The sequence below is a fragment of the Anoplopoma fimbria genome, chromosome 23 (genome assembly GCF_027596085.1).
Source record: "Anoplopoma fimbria isolate UVic2021 breed Golden Eagle Sablefish chromosome 23, Afim_UVic_2022, whole genome shotgun sequence".
Lineage (NCBI taxonomy): Eukaryota > Metazoa > Chordata > Actinopteri > Perciformes > Anoplopomatidae > Anoplopoma > Anoplopoma fimbria.
Genome location: NC_072471.1, coordinates 6,348,445 through 6,372,009, shown reverse-complemented (window position 1 = coordinate 6,372,009; position 23,565 = coordinate 6,348,445). Strand labels below are relative to the sequence as shown.

General features: G+C 39.6%; 1 protein-coding gene across 1 annotated transcript in view; it reads right to left on the bottom strand.

Moving 5' to 3' along the window:
* Nucleotides 1-5,664: 5,664 nt before the first annotated feature.
* snd1 (staphylococcal nuclease and tudor domain containing 1) overlaps nt 5,665-23,565 on the bottom strand; it is a 168,208-nt gene continuing 150,307 nt past the window's right edge. The window contains exons 23-25 of the mRNA XM_054624250.1: nt 21,866-22,069; nt 7,848-7,892; nt 5,665-5,852 (exon numbers count right to left, since the gene is read on the bottom strand). Of these exons, the coding sequence (XP_054480225.1) occupies nt 5,787-5,852; nt 7,848-7,892; nt 21,866-22,069 (315 nt within the window). The 3' untranslated portion in view covers nt 5,665-5,786. The remainder of the gene's footprint in view (nt 5,853-7,847; nt 7,893-21,865; nt 22,070-23,565) is intronic.

The following is a 23,565-nucleotide window of genomic DNA, read 5'->3' as shown; positions in this document are numbered from 1 at the left end:
GTCATAGTATAGTATGTCGAAAAAAGTCATAGTACAGTATGTCGAAGAAATTCATAGTATAGTATGTCGAAAAAAAAAAGTCATAGTATAGTATGTCGAAAAAGTCATAGTATAGTATGTCGAAAAAAAGTCATAGTATAGTATGTCGAAAAAAGTCAAAGTATAGTAGTATGTCGAAAAAAGTCATAGTATAGTATGTCGAGTGGAAAAAAGAGTGGAAAAGTCATAGTATAGTATGTCGAAAAAAGTCAGAGTATAGTATGTCGAAAAAAGTCATAGTATAGTATGTCGAAAAAAGTGAAAAAAAGTCATAGTATAGTATGTCGAAAAAAGTGAAAAAAGTCATAGTATAGTATGTCGAAAAAAGTCATAGTATAGTATGTCGAAAAAAAAAAGTCATAGTATAGTATGTCGAAAAAAAAGAGTGAAAAAGTCATAGTACAGTATGTCGAAAAAAGTCATAGTATAGTATGTCGAAAAAGAGTGAAAAAGTCATAGTACAGTATGTCGAAAAAAGTCATAGTATAGTATGTCGAAAAAAGTGAAAAAAAGTCATAGTATAGTATGTCGAAAAAAGTGAAAAAAGTCAGAGTATAGTATGTCGAAAAAAGTAATCGTACAGTATGTCGAAAAAAGTCATAGTATAGTATGTCGAAAAAAGTCATAGTATAGTATGTCGAAAAAAGAAAAAAGTCATAGTATAGTATGTGAAAAAAGTCATAGTATAGTATGTCGAAAAAAGTGAAAAAAGTCATAGTATAGTATGTCGAAAAAAGTCATAGTATAGTATGTCGAAAAAAAAGTATAAAAAAGTCATAGTATAGTATGTCGAAAAAGTCATAGTATAGTATGTCGAAATAGAGTGGAAAGGTCAAAGTATAGTATGTCGAAAAAAGTCATAGTATAGTATGTCGAAAAAGAGTGGAAAAGTCATAGTATAGTATGTCGAAAAAAGTCAGAGTATAGTATGTCGAAAAAAGTCATAGTATAGTATGTCGAAAAAAGTGAAAAAAAGTCATAGTATAGTATGTCGAAAAAAGTGAAAAAAGTCAGAGTATAGTATGTCGAAAAAAGTCATAGTATAGTATGTCGAAAAAAGTCATAGTATAGTATGTCGAAAAAGAGTGAAAAAAGTCATAGTACAGTATGTCGAAAAAAGTCATAGTATAGTATGTCGAAAAAGAGTGAAAAAGTCATAGTACAGTATGTCGAAAAAAGTCATAGTATAGTATGTCGAAAAAAGTGAAAAAAAGTCATAGTATAGTATGTCGAAAAAAGTGAAAGAAGTCAGAGTATAGTATGTCGAAAAAAGTAATCGTACAGTATGTCGAAAAAAGTCATAGTATAGTATGTCGAAAAAAGTCATAGTATAGTATGTCGAAAAAGAGTGCAAAAGTCATAGTATAGTATGTCGAAAAAAGTCAGAGTATAGTATGTCGAAAAAAGTCATAGTATAGTATGTCGAAAAAAGTGAAAAAAAGTCATAGTATAGTATGTCGAAAAAAGTGAAAAAAGTCAGAGTATAGTATGTCGAAAAAAGTAATCGTACAGTATGTCGAAAAAAGTCATAGTATAGTATGTCGAAAAAAGTCATAGTATAGTATGTCGAAAAAGAGTGGAAAAGTCATAGTATAGTATGTCGAAAAAAGTCATAGTATAGTATGTCGAAAAAAAAAAGTCATAGTATAGTATGTCGAAAAAAGTGAAAAAAGTCATAGTATAGTATGTCAAAAAAGAGTGGAAAAGTCATAGTATAGTATGTCGAAAAAAGTGAAAAAAGTCATAGTATAGTATGTCGAAAAAGAATGAAAAAGTCATACTAAAGTATGTCGAAAAAAGTGAAAAAAGTCATAGTATAGTATGTCGAAAAAAGTCATAGTACAGTATGTCGAAGAAATTCATAGTATAGTATGTCGAAAAAAGTCATAGTACAGTATGTCGATAAAAGTCATAGTATAGTATGTCGAAAAAAAATAGAGTATGGAAAAAAGTCATAGTATAGTATGTCGAAAAAAAAGTCATAGTATAGTATGTCGAAAAAAGTGAAAAAAGTCATAGTACAGTATGTCGAAAAAAGTCATAGTATAGTATGTCGAAAAAGAGTGGAAAAGTCAGAGTATAGTATGTCGAAAAAGAGTGGTCATAGTACAGTATGTCGAAAAAGAGTGAAAAAGTCATAGTACAGTATGTCGAAAAAGGTCATAGTATAGTATGTCGAAAAAGAGTGGAAAAGTCATAGTATAGTATGTCGAAAAAGAGTGAAAAAGTCATAGTACAGTATGTCGAAAAAAGTCATAGTATAGTATGTCGAAAAAGAGTGAAAAAGTCATAGTACAGTATGTCGAAAAAAGTCATAGTATAGTATGTCGAAAAAAGTCATAGTATAGTATGTCGAAAAAAGTGAAAAAAAGTCATAGTATAGTATGTCGAAAAAAGTGAAAAAAGTCAGAGTATAGTATGTCGAAAAAAGTAATCGTACAGTATGTCGAAAAAAGTCATAGTATAGTATGTCGAAAAAAGTGAAAAAAAGTCATAGTATAGTATGTCGAAAAAAGTGAAAAAAGTCATAGTATAGTATGTCGAAAAAAGTCATAGTACAGTATGTCGAAAAAAGTCATAGTATAGTATGTCGAAATAGAGTGGAAAGGTCATAGTATAGTATGTCGAAAAAGAGTGAAAAAGTCATAGTATAGTATGTCGAAAAAAGTGAAAAAAGTCAGTGTACAGTATATCGAAAAAAGTGAAAAAGTCATAATATAGTATGTCGAAAAAGAGTGGTCATAGTACAGTATGTCGAAAAAGAGTGGAAAAGTCATAGTATAGTATGTCGAAAAAAGTGAAAAAAAGGCAAAGTATAGTATTTAGAAGAAAGTCATAGTATAGTATGTTCAAAAAAGTGATATAAATTGAGTCATAGTATAGTCATAGCATTCCATGTCAAATAGAGTCATACTGTAATTCATATACTATAAGTTGAAACCCAAAACTTTGATAACTCACTAGAGACATTAGCTCACCTGGTAGAGCACATGTCTCCTGAACAAGTGCTGATTCAGTAGCAAAGGTTCACATCCAACTTGGTCCATCTCATTGAATATCTCTCATCCAGTTGCCATCAAAATGTCATGAATATAATCTTAAATCGGAGTATACATTGTTACATTATCCTTTGTCCAAATTCCTCTCTCTCTCACTATTTATAATACCTTAATCATTTTTTTAAAAAGCAAATCGATCATCATATACTATCAGTGAGTAAAGTATGTCGAAACAATTCATACTATAGTATGTTGAAAAATGTGAAAAAAGTCATACTATAGTATGTCGAAAAAAGTCGTAGTACAGAATGTCGAAACAGAGTGGAAAAGTCATAGTATAGTATGAGTATACATTGTTACATTATCCTTTGTCCAAATTCCTGTCTCTCTCACTATTTATAATACCTTCATCAATTTTTAAAAAAGCAAATTGATCATCATATACTATCAGTGAGTAAAGTATGTAGAAAAAATTCATACTATAGTATGTCGAAAAAAGTGAAAAAGTCATAGTATAGTATGTCGAAAAAAGTCAAAGTATAGTATTTCGAAGAAAGGCATAGTATAGTATGTTCAAAAAAGTGATATCAATTGAGTCATAGTATAGTCATAGCATTCCATGTCAAATAGTCATACTATAATTCATATACTATAAGTGGAAACCAAAAACTTTGATAACTCACTACAAACATTAGCTCACCTGGTAGAGCACATGTCTCCTGAACAAGTGCTGATTCAGTAGCAAAGGTTCACATCCATTATGTTTGCACGTTTCCTGTGTGATCCTCAATCATATGCAGGTTCCCTTATTTTGAGAAGACCTGTTTTCAACTAATTAAGTGAAGAGATGAAGGGGCAACAATGTGGTTTATCTCAGATTTGGCAAAGCACAGTTGCTTTATACTAAACAGTAATTTTATTTGCAATGTAAATATATTTATATAGCAGGCAATATTCAATATTTATGAGAACTTCATTACATACCTGTTTTTTTTTTTTAACCATAGCATGTAGGATTTGAAGAAAGTTAGAAAACTAATACTATAGTACATAGAAAAACTATGCTGAACAAATATGAAAAAAATAAAATTTGAAGAAATTCTTCAAGCTACTGAAGTTTAGTACAGTAAACCATCACCAATAAATCCATTTGAACTCTACCTTTTTTTTTAACAATTACCTAAACTATTTCTTGGTCATACTAGTGAAATAGCCAAGAATGTTTCTTTGCAAATTTAAATAGATTTAGGAAATATAGAGCTTTGGAAAGCCAGCAGATAAATTAGTCCATATTTCAAAAACACATTTGTCTCTTTTAAAACAACACTTTTGGTTGATCCCTTTGGAGGGTCATGTTCAATTTTGTGTTTTGTCATTGAGATCACAAAAACACAAAACAACCCTCTTCACAACTTGCATAACAAGTGAAAATATACAAATGCAATTTTAAATTTTAAAGGTCTTAGAGGTGAAGGTTAAACTAGTTCAAGCTGATGCAAGCTTCTAAACATTTCTGCATCGCTAATATCCAATTAATTAAAATTAAACTGCCAAGCTTTTACCCAAAGATCTTTGTCAAAGTATGTTGTTTTTACAGGTAACTAAAGCTTTTAACTGCTAAGAAAACCTTTTCCCATTTAGGCACAAATGTTTTAATAAAATCAAACATCCAAACTCAAATTCTTTGCAGAACTCAGTCATTTAGTGTACCAAGGACTGTCCATTTATTTGAGGAAAAAACATAAATATTCATTTTTTTGTGTGAAAAAAATAAACAAAACCATTTGTGTTTGCTTATTTTTATTTAGCAGATTTTTAATAGAATGCAAAGGTCCATTATGTGGAAACAAATTCAAACACGGTTTCTGCTGTGGCATACAGAGACAGAAAGAGAAGAGACTGCCCAAGACAGGATCATAACCATTATTAGAATGTAAACTTTACAGAAGGAGAAAGAGATGATAAAATGCAAAATGATGGCATCTGTTTTTACTGGTCATAAAAGTGTGAAATAGTGAATAAACGACAAAACACTCCCCACAAAAACATCCGCAAATGTCATCACACAGATATACATTGAAGACAAAAATAAACTCCTCCTTTCTTTTTTTTTTTGTCTGTGTGGCTCCACCTACAGTATTTCTCTAAAATAAATCAATTTACACTTTTCAACATATCCTCACATTTACATGAAATTCATTAGAGAAGCATCTATTTGCAAAAATCAAGCGTCTCCCCCGAACACCCAGTCCCTTGCTGTACAGAAGAAAGCAGGGTTTGGGCTCGAGCATCAGAGAGCAAAGAACATGATTGGCTGAAACACACACACGTAAGTATCATAATCATAATCATTCACACAGGAAGTCTGCTGAAAAGGTAACATGGCAAATAACACAGATTGGCAATAGTGCAGGCTTCTTGAGCTGGCAGTGGGCCATTATGAAAATAAAGGATGAATGCAAAGTGATTTTTGCATGATTATGTATCCGTTTAGCATGGCTAGTATGCTTCTATTTGGAGCTGGGGGGGGCTGCTAGCTGAAGAAAAAAAGAAATGAGAAGAAGAAAAGTCTGGACTGGAGGGATGAAGTGTCGAATAAAAAGGAAGATTGAGTCAATGCTTGTCGTTTAGTTTTTTTTTTTTTCGTCATCTGTCTTCTGTCCAATGCGTCACTCGCCGTCCATGGTGGTCTTTGGAATGGTGTTGATTGGATGGTCGATATTTTTTTTATTTTTCCATGTTTCTTTCTTAGCGTCTGTAACCGAACTCATCGGCATCGTCGGCGCGGAAGTCTCCGTAGCGCCAAATGTTGAGCTGAAGGGAAGAAAGAGACAGAGTTCATTGACTGTTATGAAACAAAACGATCATAAAGAGGCGGTTATGTTCCCGCCTGCTTTGAAAGGGACGTCAATAAACCTCACCCGCACATGATACATGGTCAGGAGTAGGAGGGAGAAAGAAAAGAGCCACCATGCAATGTCGAAAGGTTAGGTCTCCGCTTTCACAGTGCGAAGGCCGCTGCATCATCATCATCATCATCATCATCACCACCATTAAATCCTACTCTTTGTGCCTGCCCATCCAAGCTGGAGGCCCACAGCGCCTCAAATACCCCCCAGTCTATTACTTCTCCTACTCCATTACATGCACAGATCTGCTTCGCCTCATAAACCATCACATGGGTTTCCCAGCCAAATACTGACTGCATTACAATGCGATTAGCAAAGTGTGTGTGTGTGTGTGTGTGTAGTTTGGAGCAGTATCCAGTTACTAGTTATTTAAATGTGATAGAAATTGTGCAGTCTGAGGGGTGTTTTGTGTGTGTGTGTGTGTGTGTGTGTGTGTGTGTGTGTGTGTGTGTGTGTGTGTGTGTGTGTGTGTGTGTGTGTGTGTGTGTGTGTGTGTACGAGGCTTTGTGTGGGATGTTTCTTTTTTGGCTCTCAGAAGCCTGCGCGCTCAGCTGTTACTGCTGTGATTCATGGCTAATTAGCGACTGTGCTAATTAGAAATAGTTATTAGGATGAATGAATGAATGGAGCCATTTGTACACATTGCCGTTTCCCTGTCTCTCACTCCGCTACCTTTTTTTCCCTCCTCCTCCTCCCTGAAAACATGGTAGCGACTACAATTGTGATTAGAAGCCAATTCCACCTCTGACTGGCTCATTGTCTGAGCGTGGTGCATGACCACAGGGTGAGTAGGGAGCACAGGAGGGCTTTTGAGCCATCATGCTTGACATTTACATTTGTTAAAGCAAAATAGGATCTAAGTGCTATCTATGCGAGCTCAAGGGGGTTCTTGTAAAAGGCACCTCGGATCTTTACAAACACTTCCTTGTCAAAGTCTAAATATAAACGTTCCGGCCTTTGCTAATAGGACTCTGACCGTTTGTACTTACGGCTTCCGAGAAGTTCATGCTAATAAACATCTATTATTATTTCTTTAGCTGTCTCTTAAAAGGATAAGGCCGCTGATATTCACTGTTTTTGGCAAAGTATCCAAATAAATGACCAAAAACATCAATGTTTGTCTCGTTTCAAAGAACAGGATTGATTGTTCTGAGCTTTTGCACCAAAAATGGTCATCAACCGACCTTATTCCCTGAAAAAAGGACACTTTTTTGCACTGTTATATTCGCATTGTTTGTGAAAGTATTTATGACAAAAACAAGAGTTAGAAAAAAAATATATAGAAGTGCAAATTATTTGCATGGGAAAATGCCCCTGGTGTTTAAAGGCCTTTATCATTTAAACACAGATTTGCTTCTGTACAATGGAAATGTATTCATTCTTTATGACCTCAATTATTCGATGCATTCATGTACTCCATTCCATTATTTTGTTGCCAGGCAGTTTACTGGGCTCTAATAAGTCATTCCCACTAGACAGCGTTGTGTCAAAGCTCTGACTTGACTCATCTTAACACAGTAGTCCTGTCTGCTATGTGCTGTCTGATATTCACTCTCCATTTTTTCCCCCCTGCTCTCTTTCTACCCCCACTCCACACTATTGCACACATCCCCCACCCCCCATTTTCACAGTATGGACCTGCACAGACTGTGGGCGACAATCCATATGGGACAAATTTGACTGCCAATGTAATGTGTCGCATCTTGAGAGAGCTAGACAAGAGAAGAGACGTTCTCTCTGGTAGTTTGTATAGAAAAGTAATTAGTGTTGTAATGTGTTCTTGTTTTGGCAACATTTGAGGCCGACAAACCACAATTATTAGGATGAGGAAGCCACAGAGAAGCTGATCTGAAGACAGAGGGATAGACAATGAGTGGATGGTTTTGATGAAGTGACTTACCCTGGCACTCTTAGCAGATTCTTGACTGTTCAGGTACTCTGTCACCTAGTGAAGAAAGAGAACAGTCGTTAGCATTTCACATCCCAACGTCACAGGTAGGATTTTAGAGGATTAAGGTGAATCAATGCGTCCTTTCTTTTCCTGCTCTGCTCCTGAACACATCACATACAGCACTGGATGCTCTCTGAAGATCAACGGGATCAAGATAACACACACACACACACACAGGCACGGAGTGGTGACGCCACTGCAGGGGACGCGGACCGTACAGACACGTGAAGGAAGCATACGGCGTGCAGAGCGCTACGTTGCGGCTCGCCGTTTGGGGTCATTGCTTTATCCACCGTGTGCAGGGCATCACTTCGCACTTCATGCTACAGCTCACACTAGCAGAGCCACTGGAGATGAGAGGCTCTCATACCCCCCCCTTGTGTCTGCTAGCCTCAGGCCAACCAGTCACTGGTTTGTAGCGGTGATTTATAATCAAGTGCATTCAAAGGATGTTTTTTTTTACTATGCTAGCAGCTAAATGGGGGAGAGTCCCAAGCTCTACATGTGTTTCATGCATCAAATCAGATCGCTCTTGTAAGGTAGTAAATACGAATGTTTGACAGTTAATCAATCAATCAATCTCTATAAGGAAGTACAGGTATTCATAGTATTTCTGATGCCTGCCAATACTATCCAACATATACCAGGAATTAAGAGAAAGCAATAAAACACACCCTTCACTCAGTTCAGGACTTTTGCATGGTCTGGTATAGGGCTGCGATTAACCTACAGATTGCTTTCTCAATGGGTTAATTAATCGTTTGGTCTATGAAATGTCAAAAACGATGACAAATGACCTTCACAATTTCCCACAGCCCAAGGTGACACCTTCAAATATATATATATATTTTTATAACGATTAGTGGAAAATTCAAACACGATCAATCCACAGTAACATAAGACAAAAAAAGCAGCAAATTTTGGGAAGCTGGTACCCGTGGGAGTTTGGGCGTTTTTTTCTTGAAAAATGACCTCAGCTAATCAATTATCCAGATCCACTGATCGACCAATCTCTACATCTGTGGTATGACAGGTAGCTTACAGTGGCTAATGCAAGCTTTAGGTAGACAGTAGTGCTGTAGAACAGACATCAGATAATCACTTGGCTATCCCTTTAGGACTCTTGCTGCTTGAGCTTCTGTAACATGCATTAAAATATTAAGTATGAATGATTGAAGATTTATGTTGTGTCAAAGCTTTTTCTTTACTCTTCATTTTTTCTTCATCAATTTGTCAGAATAAGTTGGGTATTTCAAATGTTTGCATGGAACTATAAAGCTAGTGAGTTAAGGGGTGAAAATATATTAATATATTTAATATTTCACAGTAATGCATATGTTCATTATGTTGGTGTCATGTTGGCTAGACAGTAACACTGTCTCATAAAATGTGGTTTTATTGTGTACAACATTTCAGTATAAACTTTCTCTTCATCAATCTCGTAAATAAATGTATAAAATACACAATAAGGTAAGTGCTTTTAATTTGTATACCATCCTGTCATATGAATAGAAATGTGACACACACACACACACACACACACACGTTTTCTTTCAGGATAACTTGCTCATCAGGAGCATACAATTCTTTAGTATTAGTTACATATGAATGAATTTGTTTATGCAACACAGAGAACTGGACAAACATAATACGTACATATATACTGTAAATACAGAGAGGACAAATGAGAGAAGAGAGCGGCGGGAAGGCGATGTGCAGTGTTGAACATATTGACCGCTTCTGCTAGAGCAGCCATTTAGCCTCATTGAATGAACCAGTGATGAGTCATAGGGCAAGGGGTGGGGGCAGAGAGAGAGAGAGAGAGAGAGAGAGAGAGAGAGAGAGAGAGAGAGAGAGTGTTTAGTCCGATGGGTGTAAGTGGATGTAGGGGACCTTGGAAAGCTGTCCTCCACCATTACAATGTCAGAGAGGATACAGAGTAATACAGCCCTACACAAGGCCCTCACACACAGTTCATCTCACCTCCACCCTTTTTTTTTTTTTTTTTTAACCCTGGCCACCCACACCACTCACAGTCTGTCAATGTATGGTGGAAGTATAATACTTCCAAGTAAGATTTGTGCAGCGGACGTTTGTGAATTTGAAGTATCGTTTCCCTGATTCTGATGAGCTGGAAACACGTAAAAGGGAAATATGAGCAGCAAAAATAAAACATTTTAGAGAAATAACTCAAAGAAGGCAAAAACTGACTAGAAAGGAGACAGAAAAGATGAGTCATCCTGTTCTTGTGATGGATTCAATTGTGCACCATGTTTTGTAGCTTATTATAGTAGCAGATGAGCTGGATTTCACACTCAGACGATCACACACAGACACACACACACACAGACACACACAGACACACACACACACACACACACATATATATATATATATATATATATATATATATATACACCAGAACAAGGATGCCAGATGTTAAAACTGTCAAGTGTGGATGGGGCCCTGGAGTTTAATTGCTTAGCTAGCTTGTGCACATAGGTTGATTTGATAGCTACGCTGCACATGGCACCGCCAAGATAACAGACCCGCAGCTGGATGGTACAGCCACTCTGTCTAGAGGGAGGGTGCATGTTCGCGAGTGTGGCTGGGGAAAGTGCAGTGGCTGCACAAGTCATCCATCAAAGCCAACTAAAAAGGAGAGATTTTTTGGAAGGCGTTGGGATCAGGCAGATGTCACCATATGGAAGACCCAGCCGATGATATTTCACAGACACAAAAGGCCAACGATGCCATTTGGGTTTTGGAGGGGAGCTCTCAGTGCCCTCAGCGCTTTTAGCTGTCTCTCCTAGTGCTGCACTCGGAGAGCTAGGAGCTGACGAAAATGATGCGGAAGAGGGTTTCAAATCTGCCAAAGTGGATCGAGCAATATTTGAACAAAAAAAAAAAAGAAGGAATTTAAAACACCCAGCTCAACTTTAAAGTAAAAAATAAATAAATATGCACTCTTCACTTTTGCCAAACTCGACATAGCTGAGAATGAGCATCCAAAGAATTCAGTGAAAGACGCTAAGTCAAGAGCACTACAGCACAATATGCACAGATGACATGCCGCCATATTGGCAGCTAGCGCAGTGAGCCTCTTTGTACTCTGGTCGGGAGGGCGCCTTTCCTGGCTCGCCATCATATCATCTTTCACTGTTCTGCTCACTTCAGCTCAGTGTAACACAACAGCCAATCAGTGTGCAGCTGAACACCGATGATGACTACCTTTTCGGATTCTGAACAGCCCCGCGTATCCTGCCCCGGATCCTTCTTTGACAGCTTTTCTATTCGCTCCAGTGGGGAGGCATAATAGTTCATTAAGATGCAAAACTCATGTGGAGATGACTTAATTTTTTTGTAGTTGAAGTGCAACGTTAAAACACGGGAGGATGGAAAGGAGGAATGATGGGAGGATTGTCGGAAAAAAACTAATTATGTTCCAGCAAAGCGAAGGCGAAGAAGCTTAAAGTTGATTATGTGTTCCAGGTGAGGAGGAGAATATGAAAAACAACAAAAAGAGCATAATCAATGAGGGGGAGAAAGAAAAAAAAACTAAACACAGCATTTGGAAGGGGTTTGGGTGGCAGAAGGCAGCGGGTGACAGCGTGCTTGTAGGAATGACCCTACAGAGCTCCCATATGCCAGACAGATGCCGTGTTTGGTGAGCGGTGGCCATGCACACTGGCAGTAGGAATGGATATGCTGTTCGGCTAAGTAGGATGCTGTGTATGATGGAGGGCCCCTGAATGTGTGTGTTTAATTGAGTCCGCAACAAGTGTCTGAAAGTTTAGCTGATCGCTGAAGTCACTTTATTGTAATTTGACGCCAACAGTTCACTTTTGAGTGGATTTCTCAGCCTTCAGAAACTAGAAAACTATCCGATACTCACTGCAGAGTTAGGAAAAAAAAAAAATGTTATTTACCCCTGCTGTCTGAGGCAATTTTAATGCATGGAGGTAACTTTCTAGTTGCAGACTTGGTGGGAGACTTTGTGTAAGTGTGATGCTTTTGATAAGACGAACGACAGGTGGTGCGGGTCTGGTGTTTCTGGCACTTGTCTGCCTCGCTGTGAATCTGTCTGCCTGAGAGCGAGAGCGAGACAGTGTATTTCCCCGCGCTGGCTGCCGTGCCGTGCCCAGGTGGTGTTCTGGTAAGCATGGTGTGAAAGTGATGGATCTGAGCAAGCGCTAACGAGGCAGCTTTCTGACAGGTTGTGCGCGTCTGGTGCGTAGGTGAGCTGCCTCTTTTAAAAAATATATATATATATATTTTTTTTTTTTAAAAGCATGCACAAATGCTGAGTGAAGCCAGATTTTGGATTGAGTGCATATGAATGGCAAGTGACTAATCAAGGTTTCTGCATCGGGTGTGCTCTCTGTGGTCCTTGCTGCTCAGAAGGGATGTAAGGCGACGTAAAAACCACTTGAGTGGAAAGTGAACAATGAGGCTTGTCCTCCATGCATGTTGAGCTTTTGTCATTAACAGCAATGACGATCAGACACACAGCCTCCCAGACACGAGCAGTCAAACTCCAACCACAAAAAAAAGAAAAGAAGTCACTCACTCCCATCTCTTATTTCTTTTTCTTTGCTGCTGCATTGATCCTTTTTTTTTATTTTTTATATACTGCTCTTTAATCCTCATTACATCTTGTTTTATTCTCCCTCCACAGCTCCGCCTGCCATCGCCGTATCCTTTTGATTCGAACTCAAAGCAGCCAACTCTACACAAGACAGGTTGTCGTCAGAGCGTTTTGCCGGAACATAACTTTTTATGTCTGTAGCTCGCACTGTTTAAAGCTGAGCGTGCTTGGCTGAGCTGTGGATTGTAGTCCTAACAGATGCCTCTCATTTAACATGCCAAGTACATGAATGCTGCATGGCAAGCAGAGGGTAGGCCAGGGTTTAAGGAAAAGTCTCCTCAGACTGTTCAGTGTACAGATGGTTGGATTGCAAAAGGCTTGTCACATAAGCAGCATAGTTAACCAGGGAGATCATCCATGTTTGAGTAGATGTAGGACGAAAAGATTGTCATTGACTTTGCTAATTTTTACAGATATATATTTTTGTCCTATATAAATAATATAAATTAAATTCCATGAATGAATCTTAAAAGAAAAAAAAGTTCTAAATAAATACAAAAAACTGTGTAAAAATTCTCCACATTTTCACATTATTTTCTGAGCTGTCAATGATGCAAGAGTACCTTGTTTACTGTAAACTGCAGATATCGCAGTCTTCTTTTTGCAGAAAATAACTTTTGGATGCAAAAATCTGTAAAATGATGAGCCTTATATGTACATCATGTGTATATGAGTGTCATTGTCCTTATCTGGGGTAAACTGGGAATACACCATGTTGCATGCTGGTCCCCCCAGCATGGCTGTCGGAGGAGATCAGGCGCTTCAGCGGGAACGTGGCATGACAAGCCCACCAGCGTGGGTTCATAGAGTTAAGGAGGACACACACACATGCGCGCACGCACACGCACACAACAAATGCTAAGGACTAACAACAGATATCACAAAGAACATTTTCCAATGCTCTCCCAGGGGCACTGGAGAGAAAACAAGTCTTACGTAAACACTAATGTATTATAGAAATATGTCACACACAGGCCAACACACACAGGCCAACACACACACACACACACACACACACACACACTTTTAAAGGCCAACACACACACACACACACACACACACACACTTTTAAAGAGGCTGCGTAAGAAGTTTGATCTTTCTTTTCTACAATATCTATTTTCTATCTCACAGAGAGGTCACAGAACTCAAAATAATATAAGTTTGAACCATGTGGCGCCTCCACTCTCTTCCTGACAATCCTTTACCCTCAGGGTGTGTGTGTGTGTGTGGGGGGGGATACAGTGTGCATCTGTGTGAGTGCGCGTGCGTGTCCACATCTGCAGAAGATGGAATGGCGTTTGGGAAGTGGCGCGTATCAGCTATGACATGTCAAAAGGGCCCTCAGAGCAGTGGCAGCAGGGGAGGCAACTGCCTGTGAAAGTTAGTGTGTATGCGAGTGTGTGTGTGTGTGTGTGTGTGTGTGTGTGTGTGTGTGTGTGTGTGTGTGCAGCCAATAACAGGGGAGCAGAAAATGTCCATTAAAAAAAGGCCTCATCTCTAAATCTCCTTTTAAATTAAGTATTGAGCCATTGGTGGGGAGCAGTCATGCTGTCACATACCCATGAAGCTCAGTGGGTGGGTGTTTGTATGTGCCGTGTGTGTGTGTGTGTGTGTGTGTGTGTGTGTGTGTGTGTGTGTGTGTGTGTGTGTGTGGTGTGTGGGGTGGGGGGGGTGGGGGGGTGGTCTGGATACGGCTACACGCCATTTATAGATGACACGGTGAAGAGTTTTTTGGGTTCAGGTGGAGGCGTAGGGGGCCTGATCCAACATGGCAGGACCCATGGGGGTGAGTGCTGGAAAAATACATTTCAAACCCCTATATTATTGAATTGTTCTATTATTCACTTTGCGTGACTTCTCTCAGGTATTCTATATGTGCCTTTTTTCTATTTCCCTACTCTCTACAGCTCAAATAAAGAGTTGAAAGGGAGTGTGTGTTGCAGCCCAGGCGTGTACTACGTTCGTCCCCTCTGCTTGGAACCAGATCAGAGGCGACAACAGCAGCACTACGACATGAAACGTTGTTTGCCCATGAGGCCTTATTTTGTTACAGCGAGCCGTATAGAAACACCAATATTCCCATGAGGCGTATTATCAGTGTCCAAAGCAGTGCCTTAACAATACGGCAGCAGCAGACTACATCACATAAGCCACCTTACTGTAGGGTATTGTGAACCAAAACAGCACAATTGGTCTTTGATAAATGGAACAACCCATCCCTGGGGGCATCCTGTGTATGTGTGACCCCCCCCTTCCTGACTTCCTGTATGGACCCCCTTCATGCAGCTGTAGATGTGACTACACTCCTGAGCACACCATTTCATCTTCATCTACAGATTCAACCCCCATCAACGCAATTACTGTGCAAAGCAACTGCTGCGCTATTAACTTCACCGAGGACTCTTAACAGCAATCTGCAGGAAAAATACACTACCCATGAGCCAGTTTGTGTATAAAAGGCACGGGTAAATAAAAAAAATACTTGCATGGCATGTAGGCCACAACTTGAAGGTTTGCCCTTCTGGCTCCTCAAAGCTGCCTGAGAGTCCTGTGCTCAACATTCACGCATTAAGAACAAGGCCTCAGTGTGAATACAGCAACAATAAAAAGGGAGAGTAGATAAAAGGGAAAAAAATAAAACTGCATTCCCTCGGGGGCTCCTGGGTAATTAAAGATTCCAGGACTCTCATCTGCAGCTTTCACTCTTAGGGAACCTCACAGCTGTTTTCCCTACCATCTTCCTTCTGCTGACACACACAACTCTGTAACATTTTAATGAAGATCTTACGCAAGTCTTCATCAACGTTTGTCTAAGAGTGTGTGCGAAAGCGTCTTCTATATATTCATCTCTGCAGTAGGGAAAGTAATGGAAATTAGGTCTCGGTCGATCCAGCGGGCTTCGTCGCTATTGGTGATTGATAATAATTGGGCTGGCTAGGGAGTGACAGACATTTCCGTGTTTGTAATTGACTTCTAATTAGCAAACAGGAGATTATTAGCTTGTAACGCTAATGAACATTGGGGGCTAGCACCGATGTCAGTTAGCTGAGGTGACTGGACAAGACGCATAGCACCCGACGGCCAGCCAGAGTCTGAATCAGTCATGTTGTTGGCGGCGGCTCACGGGAAAAAAAAACAAAAAACACACAGCTGAAAAGCAGCAGAGCACAAAAGATACCGCTCTAACCACACAGTCACCTTCCAATTTAGCTGTCATGACGGACTCATTTCAGCTGTATCTGCTACAAAAAAAAAAATTGGAGTCGAGTTTGAGTCAAAGATAGCTGCTGCAGGCACTCATTACTGGTGAACCCAACCAGGTAGAAAGAAAAAGAAGAAATGTATGGTGTATGTAGTTATCCGTTGAGCCCACTATCTTTTTCACTTTCTCTTTTAAATATTAGCCTAGAGGCACGGGCACACAAACAGAGTCTGTGTCTCCCTACTGTATGCCATCTCTTAAAATTACAAAAGAGAGGCATAACTGTCAACTCAGTGTGAGTTCACAGGGCAGAACCGACTGACGCAAGTTGCAAATAATTGCAGATAACAGCATTTTAAATCACAGCTCATTATGAGGCCAACACCAGATCTGATCTCAGTGCCTCACCACTTAGTTCCTGGAGATTATTGTTCATCATGACATAGTACGGAGAGACCAAAATGCAAATTAGCACCTCAGTTCCTCAAGCTCAGTTTGGATAACAGGAATAGCAAAGGTTAAGAAAAAACAAAAAAAACACATGGCCAGGAGGAAGAGTGTTTAAGTGAATGAATCCTGAGTGTAGAAAAACAGTAGTAATGACAAGTAATGTGAGTTGGGGGAGTGATGTGCAGAAGGTGAAGTAAGTTAGGGAAATTGAAGAGTTATGAAGTGGAGGGCAGTGGAAAGATAAGAGGCAATTGGTAGAAGAATAGAAGAAACTGAGTGATGTTGTGAAACTGGGAACGAGGGTGAGACTAGAATGGAAGACAACAGACTGAACAATGGGTGGAGAGAGATATTAAGGGATGATGAAAGAGAGAGAAGTGTTTCAGTGAGTGTGTTCCAGTTTGGCGACTTGCCATTCTAGCAGTGGGTAGTTGATGGCGCCAGGAAAATTTAAGGATGGCTTAGTGTATATCCTGTGCCCGAGGTGGAGATGAAGTCAGTCTACGAGTGTGTCAGATCAGAGTAAGAGAGAAAGACTCTAAATGTGGTCTAAAAAAAACAGTAAGTTTAACATTCCAAGTTTGGCAAACCTCCATCCCTTTTTTGTTAACAAAGTTATCATATTTCAAATGTTTATAAGATAAGATAGGATAATCCTTTATTAATCCCACAGCAAGGACATTTGCAGGATACAGCAGCAGAGAGGATAGTGCAAACAAGAGGAATAAGTAAAAAGATCAAAACAAGTATTATAAATAAGTAATCACACAGTAAAGAATAATAAGTAAAAAAATCCACAATAACTAAAATAAAATACTATATAAACAGACAGAATAATGTCTGTTTATATAATATTATAACTGGATTGATAATACTGCAATACAAATATACTTCAATTTAAAGTTACACTTTGAGTTTTGTTACATTTTTCTGCTTCTCCTCTGTCTTCACTACTTTCTTGTTAAGTTTTCGTCCCTTTTGACGAAACTCTACAATTACTTCCATTTGCGGTGGAGAAAAATCAATGCACTCATCTTCACGCATTTTTTATAGATTTTATACTAAAAGGGGGAGAAATACCGACTGCGGTTGACAACTCAAGAATAACAGTTGCCAGGATGCAATCAGACCAAATGACACATTTGACACTGCTCTAACTATGGCTGCCAAGAGGAACCATTACTGTTGAGCTTTGCTAACAGCTCCTTTATAACACCAACATGAATATAGCATGTACAATTGGCTGCCACTTTACACGACAGCCATTTGCACCCGACAATCTACAGTCTTAGGCAACAATACAAGTTGATTTCTAAAGAAGCTTATTTTCAAGCTCTATATCTGAATTTAAAATGTGTTAGTGGTGACATAGACGGAGAGCAGAGGGAGAAACAAAACGATGGGTAATGTGATGCAGTAAGCCAAAAAGACAAATTTTCTGAGAGCATAAATGATAGATAGCAAAACAAAAAGGCCAGATTTGAAGCTAGCATGACAGTAACTGGCCCCTGATGCTCTAAAATACTGTACCTACTGTATGTACTGTGAAGTACATTAATGTCCCTTCTGGTGATAAAGCAATAATATCACTAACTGACGATAATCTAAATATCAAAAGCCTCATAAACAACACATGTGCTGTAGGACGACACATGTTATGACAGATGTATGGCAGATTAAACTTTATACTATGAAATCCAATCTGCTTGATTGTGAGTGTTCAGCATGTGTGTGCAAACTAAGCAGGTGCAATAACTAGAAATACTATAGAATATGTTATTCTCGTTATTGATGAGCGCTCCGATACAGGCTCTGGTGATACATATTGGGTCAGCTCACTCTATATAGGACAATGTCAGTTGCACTTCCCATTGCTTTATCCTCCATCTACACCTCTGGGTCATTCTGTCAATTCCCCCTCACTAAGTAGAGATTATCAATCATAATATGGCTTACTGATCCCCCCCCCAAACTCCTACTCCCTGCCTTCCCTCTTAATATCCCACTTCCCTCCAATCAGATACCAGCAGCTGGCACGCATATGATCATCTTTTCGCCTATAGTTTAACAATGACTGTTCATCCTGTTCAATGAAAAGTGTTGTATAGCTGCAACGAAAAGCCATCCATATGGTGTACATAGTGGGCATCATTGACTGTAGGGCTTAAGGCAGAAATGCACTAGAAAATAAAAAGACATAAAACCCCAAATGGATGAATATCCCTCTCCCTTCTCCCTCTCTTGGGACAATGCCATCCTCAAAGACTGGTATTAACCTTCAGTGCACTTATGACTGACTATTGATAGACACTGAAGTGCCAGTGAACATTACAGCCCATCTGTTACGCAATGCTTAGTGCTAGAGTACAGATTACAATGACCATGTTCCAATCCCCTGGAATGGATAATGAATAAAGAATGGAGCCAAAATGGAACAGATAGGAAGGACAAAAGTCACTTTTACAAGGAGGCAGATAGTCTGGATGAGGGAGAGCAGAGAAAGGAGGAGAGGGCTCAGGGTGAGCCAGCATGGATACGACACTATCAAAAAACTCGAAAGGCAAGTTTCTATAAAAGAGGGGAAGCGTTGGGGCATGGATCCAGAGGTCAACAAAAGGTTGTATCTTGGCACGTTTGTGGGCTACACTGCCATGCAAGATAACGTTTTTCGTTGTCGCACCAGTATAAGCGGCAGTGCTGCTCATGAGTCTTTGAGCCAGAAATTCATCTTCAATACAAGTGACTCTAAATCAACTCTGGTAGATTACCAAAAAAGAAAAATATCAGGCTATCAGCAAATGTACAGACTAAATGGCTTCTTCCAAAGCTGCATGCAAGTACAAAAGTGCAAATAAAATAGAGATGGCTGAAACTGACAATTCAATTCAATTAATATTCCGACTATTTTCTCAATTTATCGATTGTTTTGTAAATAAAATGTTAAAATACTCGTTTTAATTTCCCATAGTCCAAGGTGAGGTGGTCTTTAAATGGGTTGTTTTGTCCGAACAACAGCCCGAAATGCAAAAATATTATATTACTTCAATCACTTTTCTGTCAACTAATCCATATCTCGCTGAAAAAAGATAAATCGTTTCAGTCCTAGTACATCAAGTCCAAAGAGTTTCATCATATCTAAGAAAGCCTTAAAGAGCAGAAAGGAATAATAAAAAGGAACCGGTCTTCAGATTTTGAATCTAATATAAATTAATAAACTTACATTCCTCAGTTCTGATAAAAAATAACTTCTCGCCGGGCAATGCAAGAACTGAATACAGCAAGACTACAGTCTACATAAACCATAAACACACATATTTCATGAATCAGATGCACATTTTCTCTTGAGTTTGGAAGCGGCCTTAATGGGTGGAATTATAAACAAGAAATTCTGTCCCAGCTTACTTTAACACTCACTTGTAAGCACATTGGCAACACTGCTGCTCGTTAAGCTTTCTCCAGATCAAAAATATTGGTCCGTAGCCAGCAAGGGAAAGGCAAATACTGCAGATGCAGCTGTTGAATACTAAAGAGAAACCATTTGATCTAACAAAACCTAAATTGGTGCAGTCTGTAAGCCTATTAGTCCTAAAGCCGAAAGGTTTAACTCATTGTCCTTTGTCTATAAGGTCCATCGCCCAGAGACTGCATTACGGTTCCTGGCTACCCTTTAGAGGTCGGAGGTCAATACAATGATGCACACTTCTTTATTGACTGACTGAGGCGGGAAGTGCTTTTATCTGGGATGTACAAGAATGAGTTATTAACTACCTCTCCATGCGCGAGTGAAAGAATGCCTTTTATGTGGGCCTTAGACGTTTTCTCCCCACCACCCTATAATTTGTATAATTGTACATTTTGACTATGTTCACGAACACGGACATATTTCTCCATTCCTGTGAGAATAACGATTTTACAAATATATAGCGCCGTGACTAATATTGGGTTTGTGCGGAAGCAGTCATTGTAAGAGGAATAAATAACCACATTTTTCTTTATCTTTCATGTACAGAGTGGCTTCGAGTCTGTGGGCATATTAGCATAATGAGAGGAAAGTAAATGAGCGACGCTCCGTGGTTTGACAAAATGGCTGCCATCTGGGGCAAATTGCAGAGGTGTGTAAGCGTTTATTGTGTGGCTGTGGATTGAGAAGTGATAGATGGGCATTACTCTGTGTCTCTTGTGCCACGACGTTCACATTACAAAACCTACAGGCATTAAGTGTGATACTAGCTTTAATATATCAAAAATAATGCATACATGACAAACTCTGAGATGGGAACGACTGGGTAGATGCATGTTAGCATGAAAATGTGGTAATTATTGGCATGTTATATAGCGGTCAGCAGGATATAGACCTTTAAACATTAAATAATACAGAAGGGGCCCATTTTAGAATGAGACTGTTAAATATTTACTGTCCGTTTAAAAAGAAATAGCACCTGCTACCATTTGATCAGCTGACAGCCAGCATTGTCTATTTGGAACAGCGCTGTTGCAAATATTGATCCTTACTGTGCATTTTGATAGCACTGTGAGCCACTGAATAAAAAGAAGAAGGTAGAGAAAATTCTATTTTGAAAAACGAAAACTCTTCTTTGCTTGAAAAAGAACAAAAGAAAAGTAGGGCTGGTAAATCCATACAAAACTTACAGAAACTGACATGAATTTATCTAATAACTCTCCAACTGACCTGTTCACTATCATAAGTCTTTCCCACAGACAGTTCTCTACCTTTAAAAGGTGCAAGATCCGAGACAGGGATCATTTTAAATGCCTCTAAACGGCTTTCAACAGGTCAACGGAGAGTCAGCGGCTCATAGCCAACGGTGCTAACAGGACTAACAGTGCAATCTGTTGCAAAAGTGCTGACAGAGCTAAAAGTGGGAGAACCGGACGGTAGGTGCTACGCTTCCTCGACGGCATTATCAGCTGTAACCTCCGCATGAGAGCAGTGCAGAGCAGTGGTTGTGAGCTAGTGGGGCACGCTCACATGCAGTAAAAGCATGAGTGGACGGCCTGGCTATTTCAACAAAGCAAGGAGAAGCTGGGACACACACACACACACACACACACACACACACACACACACACACACACACACACACACACACACACACACACACACACACACACACACACACACACACACACACACACACACACACACACACACACACACACACACACACACACACAGAGAGTGACTTTCTTCTCTGCTCAGGTAGACATTGCTCCATAACTTTACATAGATCATTGTTGTTTGCCGCTATACAAAAAGGTTCAAAATGTTGAATACTGCTCCTTTAATGCACCTGAAAGTACAACAACACTTCACAACTTACCCTAAGTACAAACAATGAATCGCTGTCAGTCGGTATTGTTTTTTAAGTGCGGATTCACAGCAAACGGAAAGCCAAATTTGCATTGTACTGCCGTTTTTGGCACAATAATTAACAATGACTGCCCAGTCTACAGCCCAAGTGAGACCAGAAAGTGTCATTAACCTCCAATAAGAAAGTGACTGGTTGCTTAAATGTACCGAACAACCAATAAAGCAACAGAGTAAAACGGCACAAGAGGCCAACACATCAGCCTTTGACTTTAAGCCTCAGTTTTAGGCCATCCAAAGCTAAATTGAAGACTTGAAATTGCTTTATGTTCACTTACAATCTTCTGCAGGTGCTTCTCCTTGCGGACGTCCACCATGACCAAGCCTTCCTTGACCAGGCCGAGGCCCACGTCGTCCTTGGTGTCCCCAAACTGTATTGTGACATGTGGGCAGGTGGCACCCGAGTACTCAACGTTCATCAGGCACTGGCTGTTCTGGATGTCCCGCACAATGCAGTCCACCACGTCCGCACGACCATCATCCTGTAGAAAATGGATGGTGGGATTGAGATAGGGGAAAAAAAGTAGATTGAGGAGATGATGGAAGATCAGGAGAAGGGGAGAGGGAGGGAGGGAGGGAGGGAGGAAGTGAGAAAAAAAGGTGAAATGGGCTAATTAGTATATTATCACCAATGGCTCCTAAACAGATAAGCATACACACACAAATACATGCTATGCAGAGGCTGATAAAAACACTCTACATATGCATGCACCTTACTGTGATATATCGGATTTCTGTCAGGTCCCAAACCTGTCTACACACACTTGGTAACGTGGTCAGTAGGAACACATTCATACACGTCATTCTCCAAATCGATAACAATTACATGATCACTCACACAGTCAGTCATGTAGCACAGCAATTACCTACTCAACCAGTTCAAGAGACTTTAGTTTGGCTGAACTTTATAATGGTTTGATTCTCTCCCACCCTCCTCCTCCTCCTCCTGTCCCTTTCTTCTCACCCCTCTGTTAGTTACTTTGCTGTCTCTTATTCCTAACCTTCTTGAATGTGAAAGGCCAGCATTTGATTGAACACATGGTGGAGATGGAGGTGGGAACAGCTGCAGTGCAATACTGACCTCTCGTCCTCCAGCAGTCTGGGCGAACGTGAGAAAAAAAACAAGGGAGCTGCGTCTTCAGAGGCAGGATGACACTTTAAAAACTAGAATCAGTCACTGGCCATCATCCATCCCTCCCCTACACCATCCATCTCTTTGCTTCCCTTCTTTCTCGCCCTGGTCTTGTCTCCATGGCAACCCCCTTCGAGTTAGCCGCCCTTGGGTATGTGTGTGTCTCTGGTGTTATGTGTGTGTGTGTGTGTGTGTGTGTGTGTGTGTGTGTGTGTGTGTGTGTGTGTGTGTGTGTGTGGCGAGCGTGTGTGGGCAGGGAAGCTTGTTCAAGGCACAAAACCAATGTGCCTATTTTGTCCCCGCTCCCCCCCCGGTCAACTTGTCTCAGTATTACGGAACAAGCATACTTTGACGCTGGTGAGGGGGCAATACACAATTGATGAGGGACTTCTAGTGACCTTGTCTTGTCCAACGTGTATGCAGAACAGACCTGGTTAGAGCACTTGAACGTGTTGAAACAAGCTACAAGATTTGCATTTGACTAGCTGTAGATCGATGTAATTGGATGTGCAGCTGGGCACTGTTTAAGTTTTTCCAATGGAGCCGATACAATAGCTCAATTTCAGTGCTGATCCAAATCAATACTCTTTTTAAACGCTTTAGATATATAAAATTAAAACGTTTTTTCTACAAAATCATGTTTTCAACATGAGCCAACAAATGCATCAACATAAATACTGTTTTAACACAAAGCAATTACGACAGGAAATTACTTAATCCAGAACTATGTGATCAAATAATACTAATAATAATTAATCTGACCCAGCATAAATAAGAAAAATGATATCTATACATAAATGGCAGGCTAGATGTCAAAAGGTACTTCTCAGCCCATTCTAGTAACCT